Source organism: Borostomias antarcticus (assembly GCF_949987555.1).
Source record: "Borostomias antarcticus genome assembly, chromosome: 6".
In the NCBI taxonomy this organism is placed as follows: domain Eukaryota; kingdom Metazoa; phylum Chordata; class Actinopteri; order Stomiiformes; family Stomiidae; genus Borostomias; species Borostomias antarcticus.
Genome location: NC_140239.1, coordinates 32659290 through 32673875, shown reverse-complemented (window position 1 = coordinate 32673875; position 14586 = coordinate 32659290). Strand labels below are relative to the sequence as shown.

Genomic DNA, 14586 nt, shown 5'->3' with positions numbered 1-14586 from the left:
GAGACAGCGTCCACATGTGGTTCAAAGCAGTTTGTTGTAGATGACCATCCCCAGGTATTTGTAACCGTCTAACTGCATACTATACACTACAACTTCATACTATATACTACTATACAGCTATATACTATGTACTACAACTACATACTATATAGAACAATTACATACTATACTATAAACTACAGCTACATAGTATATACTACAGCTGTATACTATGTAGTACAACTACATACTATATAATAAAACTACATACTATACACTACAACTTCATACTATATACTACAGCTATATACTATTATACAACTACATACTATGCACTACAACTATACTATATACTACAGCTATATACTATGTACTATTACATATTATATAGTACAACTACATACTATAATATACACCACTATATACTACAGCTACATATAGTACAGCTTTATACTATATCATACAACCACATACTATACTATACCCTACAACTATACTATATACTACAGCTACATACTATATTCTACAGCTATATACTATAGCTATATACTATGTACTACAACTACATACTATATACTACAACTACATCACATACTACCAGTGAGGCAGCACTCTGTGGAGCAGGTGAGACAACTATACACCAACTTCCGACTATATACTACAGCTATATACTATGTACTACAACTATATACTACAACTTCATACTATATACTACAGCTATATACTATATACTATAGTACAACTACATTCTATACTATACATTACAACTACATACTATATACTACAGCTGTATAATATATACCATAGCTACACACTCTCTCTCCCCAAACCCAACGCACTCTCACTCCCCAATACACAACACACACTCACTCCCCAATACACAACACACAACGCACACACACTCCCCAACACGCGCGCACACACTTCCCAACACACACTCACTCCCCAATATACAACACACAACGCACACACACTCCCCAACACGCGCGCACACACTTCCCAACACACACTCACTCCCCAATATACAACACACAACGCACACACACTCCCCAACACACACACACACACGCACACACTCCCCAAAACACACGCACACACTCCCCCAACACAACACACACACTTCCCAACACATGACACGTGCGTGTTCCCTGTGTGTTCCCAGGCGGTGCAGGCGGCGGAGCGGCTGGGCTACCCGGTCCTGGTGCGCGCTGCCTTCGCCCTGGGCGGCCTGGGCTCTGGCTTCGCCAACAGCCGGGACGAGCTGGTCTCCCTGGTGACCTCCGCCTTCGCACACACCTCCCAGGTGCTGGTGGACAAGTCCCTGAAGGGCTGGAAGGAGATCGAGTACGAGGTGGTCAGAGACGCCTATGACAACTGTATCACTGTAAGTGGACGGACCGGAGTAGCACACAATAAAGTGTACTAAGCTGAACAGTGCAGTGGTGTTCAGTTCTGTACCAGGCCCATGCTCACTACACCGTCCTGCAGGTGTGTAACATGGAGAACATCGACCCTCTGGGGATTCACACGGGCGAGTCCATCGTGGTGGCCCCCAGCCAGACGCTCAACGACTACGAGTACAACATGCTGAGGAACACGGCCATCAAGGTCATTCGCCATCTCGGCATTGTGGGAGAGTGCAACATCCAGTATGCCCTCAACCCTGAGTCTGAACAGGTAGGGGTCACGCAACCCTGAGTCTGAGCAGGTAGGGGTCAATCACCCCTGAGTCTGAGCAGGTAGGGGTCAATCACCCCTGAGTCTGAGCAGGTAGGGGTCACGCAACCCTGAGTCTGAACAGGTAGGGGTCACACAACCCTGAGTCTGAGCAGGTAGGGGTCACTCACCCCTGAGTCTGAGCAGGTAGGGGTCATTAACCCTGAGTCTGAACAGGTAGGGGTCACTCACCCCTGAGTCTGAGCAGGTAGGGGTCACTCACCCCTGAGTCTGAGCAGGTAGGGGTCAATCACCCCTGAGTCTGAGCAGGTAGGGGTCACGCAACCCTGAGTCTGAGCAGGTAGGGGTCACTCAACCCTGAGTCTGAGCAGGTAGGGGTCAATCACCCCTGAGTCTGAGCAGGTAGGGGTCAATCACCCCTGAGTCTGAGCAGGTAGGGGTCATTAACCCTGAGTCTGAGCAGGTAGGGGTCACGCAACCCTGAGTCTGAGCAGGTAGGGGTCACACACACATATATTCTAACACATTGCTCCTCTGAATTCTGTTATGAATTAAATTGTCTTGTGCATTAGTTTGGTGTAACATTACAGGTTGCAACCCCTAACGTGTGTGTTGTGTGTGCGTGCGCGTGTGTGTGTGTGTGTAGTACTATATCATTGAGGTGAATGCCCGCCTGTCCCGGAGCTCTGCCCTGGCCAGTAAGGCTACAGGATACCCTCTGGCCTACGTGGCGGCCAAGCTGGGCCTGGGCATCCCACTGCCCGTCCTCAAGTAAGTGTGCCTACAGTACAAAACCATTTAGAAATATTGGAATGAACCGAATAATAGAGGGCTCAGACCTTTGCTAGTCTAGTTTCCATTGAATCCTGAAGTCTTGTCAGATGTTGTTCAGTGAAATGACTGAAATGTTGTCGCGGTTCAGGAACTCTGTGACCAACTCGACCACGGCCAACTTTGAGCCCAGTCTGGACTACTGTGTGGTTAAAGTTCCTCGCTGGGACCTGAGCAAGTTCCTCAGAGTCAGCACCAAGATAGGCAGCTCCATGAAGAGTGTCGGTAAGATGACAGGACCCCTAACACTGACCCTAGCCCTAACACTGACCCTAGACCTAACACTGACCCTAGTCCTAACCCTAATCTGGTGGCAGTAGTTTGGTATTGATGGAGGTGGGTAGGGGTGTTGATGGAGGGGGGGTAGTGGTGTTGATGGAGGGGTGGTAGTGGTGTTGATGGAGGGGTGGTAGTGGTGTTGATGGAGGGATGGTAGTGGTGTTGATGGAGGGATGGTAGTGGTGTTGATGGAGGGATGGTAGTGGTGTTGATGGAGGGGGGGTAGGGGTGTTGATGGAGGGGGGGTAGGGGTGTTGATGGAGGGGGGGTAGGGGTGTTGATGGAGGGGAGGTAGTGGTGTTGATGGAGGAGGGGTAGTGGTGTTGATGGAGGGGGAGTAGTGGTGTTGATGGAGGGGTGGTAGGGGTGTTGATGGAGGGTTGGTAGTGGTGTTGATGGAGGGGTGGTAGGGGTGTTGAGGGAGGGGGGGTAGTGGTGTTGATGGAGGGGGGGTAGTGGTGTTGATGGAGGGGTGGTAGTGGTGTTGATGGAGGGGGGGTAGTGGTGTTGATGGAGGGGGGGTAGTGGTGTTGATGGAGGGGGTGGTAGGGGTGTTGAGGGAGGGGTGGTAGGGGTGTTGATGGAGGGGTGGTAGGGGTGTTGAGGGAGGGGTGGTAGGGGTGTTGATGGAGGGGGGGTAGGGGTGTTGATGGAGGGGTGGTAGGGGTGTTGATGGAGGGGTGGTAGGGGTGTTGATGGAGGGGTGGTAGGGGTGTTGATGGAGGGGTGGTAGTGGTGTTGATGGAGGGGGAGTAGTGGTGTTGATGGAGGGGTGGTAGGGGTGTTGATGGAGGGGTGGTAGGGGTGTTGATGGAGGGGTGGTAGGGGTGTTGATGGAGGGGTGGTAGGGGTGTTGATGGAGGGGTGGTAGGGGTGTTGATGGAGGGGTGGTAAGGGTGTTGAGGGAGGGGGGGTAGTGGTGTTGATGGAGGGGTGGTAGGGGTGTTGATGGAGGGGTGGTAGGGGTGTTGATGGAGGGGTGGTAGGGGTGTTGATGGAGGGGTGGTAGGGGTGTTGATGGAGGGGTGGTAGGGGTGTTGATGGAGGGGTGGTAGTGGTGTTGATGGAGGGGTGGTAGGGGTGTTGATGGAGGGGTGGTAGGGGTGTTGATGGAGGGGTGGTAGGGGTGTTGATGGAGGGGTGGTAGGGGTGTTGAGGGAGGGGTGGTAGTGGTGTTGAGGGAGGGGTGGTAGGGGTGTTGATGGAGGGGTGGTAGGGGTGTTGATGGAGGGGGGGTAGGGGTGTTGATGGAGGGGGGGTAGGGGTGTTGATGGAGGGGGGGTAGGGGTGTTGATGGAGGGGGGTAGTGGTGTTGATGGAGGGGGGTAGTGGTGTTGATGGAGGGGGAGTAGTGGTGTTGATGGAGGGGTGGTAGGGGTGTTGATGGAGGGGGAGTAGTGGTGTTGATGGAGGGGTGGTAGGGGTGTTGATGGAGGGGTGGTAGGGGTGTTGATGGAGGGGTGGTAGGGGTGTTGATGGAGGGGGGGTAGTGGTGTTGAGGGAGGGGGAGTAGTGGTGTTGATGGAGGGGTGGTAGTGGTGTTCATGGAGGGGTGGTAGTGGTGTTGATGGAGGGGGGGTAGTGGTGTTGATGGAGGGGGGGTAGTGGTGTTGATGGAGGGGGGGTAGTGGTGTTGATGGAGGGGGGTAGTGGTGTTGATGGAGGGGTGGTAGGGGTGTTGATGGAGGGGTGGTAGGGGTGTTGATGGAGGGGTGGTAGTGGTGTTGATGGAGGGGGGGTAGTGGTGTTGATGGAGGGGTGGTAGGGGTGTTGATGGAGGGGTGGTAGGGGTGTTGATGGAGGGGTGGTAGTGGTGTTGATGGAGGGGGGTAGTGGTGTTGATGGAGGGGTGGTAGGGGTGTTGATGGAGGGGTTGTAGGGGTGTTGATGGAGGGGTGGTAGTGGTGTTCATGGAGGGGTGGTAGGGGTGTTGATGGAGGGGGGGTAGGGGTGTTGATGGAGGGGTTGTAGGGGTGTTGATGGAGGGGTGGTAGTGGTGTTGATGGAGGGGGGGTAGGGGTGTTGATGGAGGGGGGGTAGGGGTGTTGATGGAGGGGTGGTAGGGGTGTTGATGGAGGGGTGGTAGTGGTGTTGATGGAGGGGGGGTAGGAGTGTTGATGGAGGGGTGGTAGGGGTGTTGATGGAGGGGTGGTAGGGGTGTTGATGGAGGGGTGGTAGTGGTGTTCATGGAGGGGGGGTAGAGTGGTGTTGTGACGTCCATGTTTGCCTGCAGGGGAGGTGATGGCCATCGGGCGCAGCTTCGAGGAGGCCTTCCAGAAAGCTCTGAGGATGGTGGATGAGAACTGTGTGGGCTTTGACCACACCATCAAACCTGTGTCTGACCAGGTGAGACCACCACTGCATCTGTACGCTAGGTTTCCGTTCAGCTTAGCTTCCTTCTTTCACCACGTCTTTCCTCAGGTGAGACCAGCCCTGCTGCTGTCTCCCTTTTACCTTCAGCTTAGCTTCTCTCTTCACCTCCATTCAAACTTGAATATAACTACTTGTAACCAATGTTTTGCTTCTCTGTCAGTTTTGGGTGATTGTGTGTGTGTGGATTCGGGGGAAGGTTTGTCGGGGTTTAGAGGAAATGTGGAGTTAAAGGAACAGTCCGTCTGTCTGTCGTCTGGTCAGGAGCTGCAGACGCCCACAGACAAGCGCATCTTCGTCCTGGCGGCCGCGCTGAGAGCCGGCTACACGGTGGACCGCCTCTACGACCTGACCAAGATCGACCGCTGGTTCCTGCACAAGATGAAGAACATCGCAGACCACGAGCGGCTGCTGGAGACCTTCAACCAGGACGAGAGCGCCATGCCACCGCCGGTGATGAGGAAGGCCAAGCAGCTGGGCTTCTCAGACAAACAGATCGCCCTGGCCGTGCAGAGGTGAGGAAGAACAACAACACACACAGGTTTCCCTCTTCTTTGTCCATTTGTTGTTGTTTTTTACTATTGACTTGTGCTGCTCTGATTACCATGCCCTCTGACCAGTGAGCTTGTCTGGTCATCATGTCCTCTGACCAACGAGCTTGTGTATCTCTTCACAGCACAGAGCTTGCTGTGAGGAAGCTACGCCATGATTGGTCCATCCTGCCCGTGGTAAAGCAGATAGACACGGTGGCAGCTGAATGGCCCGCCCATACCAATTACCTGTACCTGACCTATAACGGCACAGAGAGCGACGTGAGCTTTGGCGAACAGCATGTGATGGTGATTGGCTCTGGAGTGTACCGCATCGGCAGCAGCGTGGAGTTTGATTGGTGCGCTGTGGGCTGCATCATGGAGCTGAGGAAGGTTAGACTGGGGCCGGGTTTCTGATCCTAAACCTTCAAACACGTAGCATATCCACCTGGGTCTCTTCACTGATCCGATCCTGCAGAGCCCCGACCCTTACTGCTGATGATGGGTGAAGGAGGAAAGGAACAGGAACTCTCCTGATTGACCCCACTCGGGTCGGCCTGTGAGGCTCTGTGACCCCACTCAGGGGTCGGCCTGTGAGGGTCAGTGACCCCACTCAGGGGTCGGCCTGTGAGGGTCAGTGACCCCACTCGGGTCGGCCTGTGAGGGTCTGTGACCCCACTTAGGGGTCGGCCTGTGAGGGTCAGTGACCCCACTCGGGTCGGCCTGTTAGGGTCAGTGACCCCACTCGGGTCGGCCTGTGAGGGACGGCCCCTGAAGGATGCTGTTGGAAGGGGACACAGTGTGTGACATTGAGTTATTTTCCAGATGGGCTACAAGACCATTATGGTGAACTACAACCCAGAGACAGTCAGCACAGACTACGACATGTGCGACCGCCTCTACTTTGATGAGATCTCCTTTGAGGTAAGAGGCCAGCGTTCCTCTGTCTAGTAACGCATATTATCTGTCGGCATTGTGCTAGAAGGGAGTTTGTATCTGTGATACAGTGTATTGTGTGCTGCATTGTTCATGCATTGTATGATTCTGAAAATGTCCATCTTTGAATTTAACCTTAACTGGGTCTCATGAGTGAAATAGGTTTTGGACAAGAAGGAATGACTATATTCCTAAAGCGTTGTGTCCTGTGCGCTCCAGGTGGTGATGGATATCTATGAGATGGAGAACCCTGAGGGGGTGATTCTGTCCATGGGCGGGCAGCTGCCCAACAACATCGCCATGTCCCTCCATCGCCAGCAGTGCCGCATCCTGGGAACCTCCCCCGAGTTCATCGACAACGCTGAGAACCGCTTCAAGTTCTCCCGCATGCTGGACACCATCGGCATCAGCCAGCCACTGTGGAAGGAGCTCACTGAGACTCAGGTAGGGCTTCCCCTGACCCTAGTCTCTGGTAGATATCTAACACACTGAGGTAGGACTTCCCCTGACCCTAGTCTCTGGTAGATATCTAACACACTGAGGTAGGACTTCCCCTGACCCTAGTCTCTGGTAGATATCTAACACACTGAGGTAGGACTTCCCCTGACCCTAGTCTCTGGTAGATATCTAACACACTGAGGTAGGACTTCCCCTGACCCTAGTCTCTGGTAGATATCTAACACACTGAGGTAGGGCTTCCCCTGACCCTAGTCTCTGGTAGATATCTAACACACTGAGGTAGGGCTTCCCCTGACCCTAGTCTCTGGTAGATATCTAACACACTGAGGTAGGACTTCCCCTGACCCTAGTCTCTGGTAGATATCTAACACACTGAGGTAGGACTTCCCCTGACCCTAGTCTCTGGTAGATATCTAACACACTGAGGTAGACTCTGGTAGATATCTAACACACTGAGGTAGTCTCTGGTAGATATCGAACACACTGAGGTAGACTCTGGTAGATATCTAACACACTGAGGTAGTCTAGTAGATATCTAACACACTGAGGTAGTCTCTAGTAGATATCTAACACACTGAGGTAGGACTTCCCCTGACCCTAGTCTCTGGTAGATATCTAACACACTGATGTAGACTCTGGTAGATATCTAACACACTGAGGTAGTCTCTGGTAGATATCTAACACACTGAGGTAGACTCTGGTAGATATCTTACACACTGAGGTAGTCTAGTAGATATCTAACACACTGAGGTAGTCTCTAGTAGATATCTAACACACTGAGGTAGGACTTCCCCTGACCCTAGTCTCTGGTAGATATCTAACACACTGAGGTAGACTGGTAGATATCTAACACACTGAGGTAGTCTAGTAGATATCTAACACACTGAGGTAGTCTAGTAGATATCTAACACACTGAGGTAGGACTTCCCCTGACCCTAGTCTCTGGTAGATATCTAACTCACTGAGGTAGTCTCTGGTAGATATCTATCACACTGAGGTAGTCTCTAGTAGATATCTAACACACTGAGGTAGTCTCTGGTAGATATCTAACTCACTGAGGTAGTCTCTGGTAGATATCTAACACACTGAGGTAGTCTCTGGTAGATATCTAACACACTGAGGTAGTCTCTGGTAGATATCTATCACACTGAGGTAGACTGGTAGATATCTAACACACTGAGGTAGTCTCTAGTAGATATCTAACACACTGAGGTAGACTGGTAGATATCTAACACACTGAGGTAGTCTCTGGTAGATATCTAACACACTGAGGTAGACTGGTAGATATCTAACACACTGAGGTAGTCTCTGGTAGATATCTAACTCACTGAGGTAGACTGGTAGATATCTAACTCACTGAGGTAGACTGGTAGATATCTAACACACTGAGGTAGTCTCTGGTAGATATCTAACTCACTGAGGTAGTCTCTGGTAGATATCTAACACACTGAGGTAGTCTCTGGTAGATATCTAACACTGAGGTAGTCTCTGGAAGATATCTAACACACTGAGGGAGTAGACGCTGATTTGATTGGCTCCTCTCTCTCTCTGCAGTCGGCGATGAAGTTCTGTGAGACGGTGGGCTACCCGTGCCTGGTGCGGCCGTCCTATGTACTGAGCGGAGCAGCCATGAACGTGGCGTACACAGACAGCGACCTGGAGAAGTACCTGACCAGCGCGGTGGCGGTCTCCAAGGAATACCCCGTGGTCATCTCCAAGTTCATCCAGGAAGCCAAGGTCAGATACGCCGGGGAGTCTGGGGCAGCACGCTTTACCCTAACCCTAGCCCGCCGTACCTACCCCCCCCCATCCGCAGTAGGTTACCCCTAGCACGTGCTACCCTGCTCTCTGCCATAGGAACTGTGAGTGTTCCATGTAGATCATCTGCTCAGCATCTCACACAGTCCTGTGGGCATACTGAGTACTGAGGAGTGTGTGTGTGTCTGACATCGGTGTGTGTTGCAGGAGATTGACGGCATACTGAGGAGTGTGTGTGTGTCTGACATCGGTGTGTGTTGCAGGAGATTGACGTGGATGCAGTGGCGTGCGATGGCGTGGTGATGGCCATCGCCGTGTCTGAGCACGTGGAGAACGCCGGGGTGCATTCTGGGGATGCCACTTTGGTCACACCTCCTCAGGACATCAACCAGAAGACCATGGAGCGCATCAAGAGGATCGTCCACGCCATTGGTCAGGAGTTGCAGGTCACCGGACCCTTCAACCTGCAGCTCATAGCCAAGGTGAGGCACACTGATCATGCCATGCTGCTGGGTAGTCGGGATGCCCTGCCCTGCTCCACCAACCAATAAAGCCATGACAACACCGGTATTACCGGTAACATCGTCTGCAATAAGAGAGCGCTTAGTTTGATCTTTAACGTTAGACCTTTCCCTTACTTTGAACAGGACTGTTATGTATTTGTTTTAAAGCACTTATAAAGAGGCACAGGACTGAGTGTAATGCTTATCTTACTTGACTGTGATCGCACATTTGCAGGCAAGAGTGGAGGCAAACACCAAATTCAGGATACTCATGACTGTTATGAATGGAACACTGCTAGAATAGGCTGCTAATAAGCTAGCCAGCTAGCTGACAAAAGGCTTACCTCAAATCAAATCAAACTTTATTTGTATAGCACATTTCATACACAGAGGCAACACAATGCGCTTTACAGAGAGCAATGGGGGGGTGGGGGGGGGCATAGGTCCCACGCCTGCATGTCCAGAGGGAAACTGGAGCAGCAAAGTGAGCAGAGTCGCTGGCTGCTCTACTGGCTGCTCTACTGCTGCATGGAGGGGCAGACACACACGCACTGGAATGGAAATGCATCTGATCTAGCTATCAAAAGTAAAAAGGATTTGCCAAGGTTCGCTCAAAAAGGTTCAGTCTGATTTATTAGGAAAACATACGATTGCAAAAGGACTTAAGGACAAAACACAGGAAAGTGTTTTACCCAGCAGAAGTAACTGGGTTTGTGCTTGCGCGCTGTTATAAACAATGTTATCCGGATATTACGTTCTAAGATCTGATTGGCTAACTCTTCAACACGTCATCAACAATGGTGGAGAGGTCAGACACGTGATATGGGAAAAGGGCGGTAAATCAGAAAAGGTTTCTGCACGAACAATGAAGACCATGGGAAGTCACTAGTGCAGACAGAAAGTCTGTGGTGTGTCGACCTCCTGGATATCCTGTTATAAATGAGGTGAGCACAGCCAGGGGTTCAGGGGTTCAGCATGTGAAAGGTTGAGGGAGGTAGAGAGAAACGGAGGTGAGCACAGCCAGGGGTTCAGGGGTTCAGGGGTTCAGGGGTTCAGCATGTGAAAGGTTGAGCCTGGAGAGGTCATCCTGTTATAAATGAGGTGAGCACAGCCAGAGGTTCAGGGGTGAAAGGTGGAGGGAGGTCGTGAAACTGTAAAACAAAGGACATGGCTGAGGATAACAATTTCTATGACGGCACACACACACACACTCACTCATTCACTCACTCATGCTCACACACACACACGTTTCATAGTAGGGTTAACGGTGATTACTCTGACCAAAGTATTAATAACACGCTTAGTCTATTTTACAAATATGTTTTTTTTTTATTTGATGAGTTGGTTCTGATTATTAAATTAACTAAATGGGCTGGGAAACAAACATCGCTGTGGTGGGGGTGGGGGTTGGGTTAGGGTTAGGGTTAACAGGGTTGGGGTGGGGGTTAGGCCACTAAGTAATGACTCCGTGAACAGGGCTGGGGTTAGGCCACTAAGTAATGACTCGGTGAACAGGGCTGGGGTTAGGCCACTAAGTAATGACTCCAGGAACAGGGCTGGGGTTAGGCCACTAAGTAATGACTCGGTGAACAGGGCTGGGGTTAGGCCACTAAGTAATGACTCGGTGAACACATCATGGACGCCTACTTGGTAGGTTAAATCACGTAACAGTGACATGAAAACTTTGCTGCTCGGTGCTTTGGCAGAAGTAGATGTATTCCTTGATCCTTTGTGTTAGTCTGTATGTGGAAGCTCCGGGGCTGGGTGATGATCTAGATGGTCTTTGTCTCTCAGGACGACCAGCTGAAGGTCATCGAATGCAACGTGCGCGTCTCCCGCTCCTTCCCCTTCGTCTCCAAAACGCTGGGCGTTGACCTGGTGGCCATGGCAACCCAGCTCATCATGGGAGAGGAGGTGGAGCCTGTGGGCCTGATGCAAGGAACTGGAATCGTGGGTGTCAAGGTAACGAGACCAGCTGCATGGAAATACTTAGCATCAGCATGTTGTAACCTGTGTGTGCGTGTGTGTGTGTGTTTTCTAACGGAACATCTCAATGGCCTGTATTTGCTGCAGGTGCCCCAGTTCTCTTTCTCGCGGCTGGCCGGGGCTGACGTGGTTCTGGGGGTGGAGATGACCAGTACCGGGGAGGTGGCCTGCTTCGGAGAGAACCGCTACGAGGCTTACCTCAAGGCTATGCTCAGCACCGGCTTCAAGATCCCCAAGAAGAACATACTTCTGTCCATCGGCAGCTACAAGGTACACATACAACATTGCCTGGGTCTGAGTCAATAACACCTATATGGCCTAGAGACAGAACAGAGACTAGAGAGACAACATCTATAGGAACTAGTGAGAGAACATCTATAGGAACTAGAGAGACAACATCTATAGGAACTAGTGAGAGAACATCTATAGGAACTAGAGAGAGAACATCTATAGGAACTAGAGAGAGAACATCTATAGGGATTAGAGAGAGAACATCTATAGGAACTAGAGAGAGAACATCTATAGGAACTAGTGAGAGAACATCTATAGGAACTAGAGAGAGAACATCTATAGGAACTAGAGAGAGAACATCTATAGGAACTAGAGAGAGAACATCTATAGGAACTAGAGAGAGAACATCTATAGGGATTAGAGAGGGAACATCTATAGGAACTAGAGAGAGAACATCTATAGGAACTAGTGAGAGAACATCTATAGGAACTAGAGAGAGAACATCTATAGGAACTAGTGAGGGAACATCTATAGGAACTAGAGAGAGAACATCTATAGGAACTAGAGAGAACATCTATAGGAACTAGTGAGGGAACATCTATAGGAACTAGAGAGAGAACATCTATAGGAACTAGAGAGAGAACATCTATAGGAACTAGTGAGGGAACATCTAAAGGAACTAGTGAGGGAACATCTATAGACTTGAGAGAGAACATCTATAGGGATTAGAGAGAACATCTATAGGGACTAGAGAGAGAACATCTATAGGGATTAGAGAGAGAACATCTATAGGAACTAGCAAGAGAACATCTATAGGAACTAGAGACAGAACAGAGACTAGAGAGACAACATCTATAGGAACTAGTGAGAGAACATCTATAGGAACTAGAGAGACAACATCTATAGGAACTAGTGAGAGAACATCTATAGGAACTAGAGAGAGAACATCTATAGGAACTAGAGAGAGAACATCTATAGGGATTAGAGAGAGAACATCTATAGGAACTAGAGAGAGAACATCTATAGGAACTAGTGAGAGAACATCTATAGGAACTAGAGAGAGAACATCTATAGGAACTAGAGAGAGAACATCTATAGGAACTAGAGAGAGAACATCTATAGGGATTAGAGAGGGAACATCTATAGGAACTAGAGAGAGAACATCTATAGGAACTAGTGAGAGAACATCTATAGGAACTAGAGAGAGAACATCTATAGGAACTAGTGAGGGAACATCTATAGGAACTAGAGAGAGAACATCTATAGGAACTAGAGAGAACATCTATAGGAACTAGTGAGGGAACATCTATAGGAACTAGAGAGAGAACATCTATAGGAACTAGAGAGAGAACATCTATAGGAACTAGTGAGGGAACATCTAAAGGAACTAGTGAGGGAACATCTATAGACTTGAGAGAGAACATCTATAGGGATTAGAGAGAACATCTATAGGGACTAGAGAGAGAACATCTATAGGGATTAGAGAGAGAACATCTATAGGAACTAGCAAGAGAACATCTATAAGGATTAGAGAGAACATCTATAGGAACTAGTGAGAGAACATCTATAGGAACTAGAGAGAGAACATCTATAGGGATTAGAGAGAACAGCTATATTGACTAGTGAAAGAACATCTATAGGAACTAGTGAGAGAACATCTATAGGAACTAGAGAGAGAACATCTATAGGGATTAGAGAGAACAGCTATATTGACTAGTGAAAGAACATCTATAGGAACTAGAGAGAGAACATCTATAGGAACTAGAGAGAGAACATCTATAGGAACTAGAGAGAGAACATCTATAGGGATTAGAGAGGGAACATCTATAGGAACTAGAGAGAGAACATCTATAGGAACTAGTGAGAGAACATCTATAGGAACTAGAGAGAGAACATCTATAGGAACTAGTGAGGGAACATCTATAGGAACTAGAGAGAGAACATCTATAGGAACTAGAGAGAACATCTATAGGAACTAGTGAGGGAACATCTATAGGAACTAGAGAGAGAACATCTATAGGAACTAGAGAGAGAACATCTATAGGAACTAGTGAGGGAACATCTAAAGGAACTAGTGAGGGAACATCTATAGACTTGAGAGAGAACATCTATAGGGATTAGAGAGAACATCTATAGGGACTAGAGAGAGAACATCTATAGGGATTAGAGAGAGAACATCTATAGGAACTAGCAAGAGAACATCTATAGGAACTAGAGACAGAACAGAGACTAGAGAGACAACATCTATAGGAACTAGTGAGAGAACATCTATAGGAACTAGAGAGACAACATCTATAGGAACTAGTGAGAGAACATCTATAGGAACTAGAGAGAGAACATCTATAGGAACTAGAGAGAGAACATCTATAGGGATTAGAGAGAGAACATCTATAGGAACTAGAGAGAGAACATCTATAGGAACTAGTGAGAGAACATCTATAGGAACTAGAGAGAGAACATCTATAGGAACTAGAGAGAGAACATCTATAGGAACTAGAGAGAGAACATCTATAGGAACTAGAGAGAGAACATCTATAGGGATTAGAGAGGGAACATCTATAGGAACTAGAGAGAGAACATCTATAGGAACTAGTGAGAGAACATCTATAGGAACTAGAGAGAGAACATCTATAGGAACTAGTGAGGGAACATCTATAGGAACTAGAGAGAGAACATCTATAGGAACTAGAGAGAACATCTATAGGAACTAGTGAGGGAACATCTATAGGAACTAGAGAGAGAACATCTATAGGAACTAGAGAGAGAACATCTATAGGAACTAGTGAGGGAACATCTAAAGGAACTAGTGAGGGAACATCTATAGACTTGAGAGAGAACATCTATAGGGATTAGAGAGAACATCTATAGGGACTAGAGAGAGAACATCTATAGGGATTAGAGAGAGAACATCTATAGGAACTAGCAAGAGAACATCTATAAGGATTAGAGAGAACATCTATAGGAACTAGTGAGAGAACATCTATAGGAACTAGAGAGAGAACATCTATAGGGATTAGAGAGAACAGCTATATTGACTAGTGAAAGAA

General features: G+C 48.8%; 1 protein-coding gene across 1 annotated transcript in view; it reads left to right on the top strand.

Annotated features, from left to right (window-relative positions):
- The window catches only part of cad (carbamoyl-phosphate synthetase 2, aspartate transcarbamylase, and dihydroorotase), a 63689-nt gene that overhangs the window by 14247 nt on the left and 34856 nt on the right, over positions 1 to 14586 (top strand). Inside the window, exons 12-24 of the mRNA XM_084439892.1 lie at positions 1142 to 1363; positions 1468 to 1656; positions 2303 to 2427; positions 2579 to 2712; positions 5000 to 5112; positions 5401 to 5651; positions 5813 to 6059; positions 6492 to 6590; positions 6822 to 7046; positions 8616 to 8798; positions 9083 to 9301; positions 11117 to 11284; positions 11396 to 11578. Of these exons, the coding sequence (XP_084296018.1) occupies positions 1142 to 1363; positions 1468 to 1656; positions 2303 to 2427; positions 2579 to 2712; positions 5000 to 5112; positions 5401 to 5651; positions 5813 to 6059; positions 6492 to 6590; positions 6822 to 7046; positions 8616 to 8798; positions 9083 to 9301; positions 11117 to 11284; positions 11396 to 11578 (2358 nt within the window). The remainder of the gene's footprint in view (positions 1 to 1141; positions 1364 to 1467; positions 1657 to 2302; positions 2428 to 2578; positions 2713 to 4999; positions 5113 to 5400; positions 5652 to 5812; positions 6060 to 6491; positions 6591 to 6821; positions 7047 to 8615; positions 8799 to 9082; positions 9302 to 11116; positions 11285 to 11395; positions 11579 to 14586) is intronic.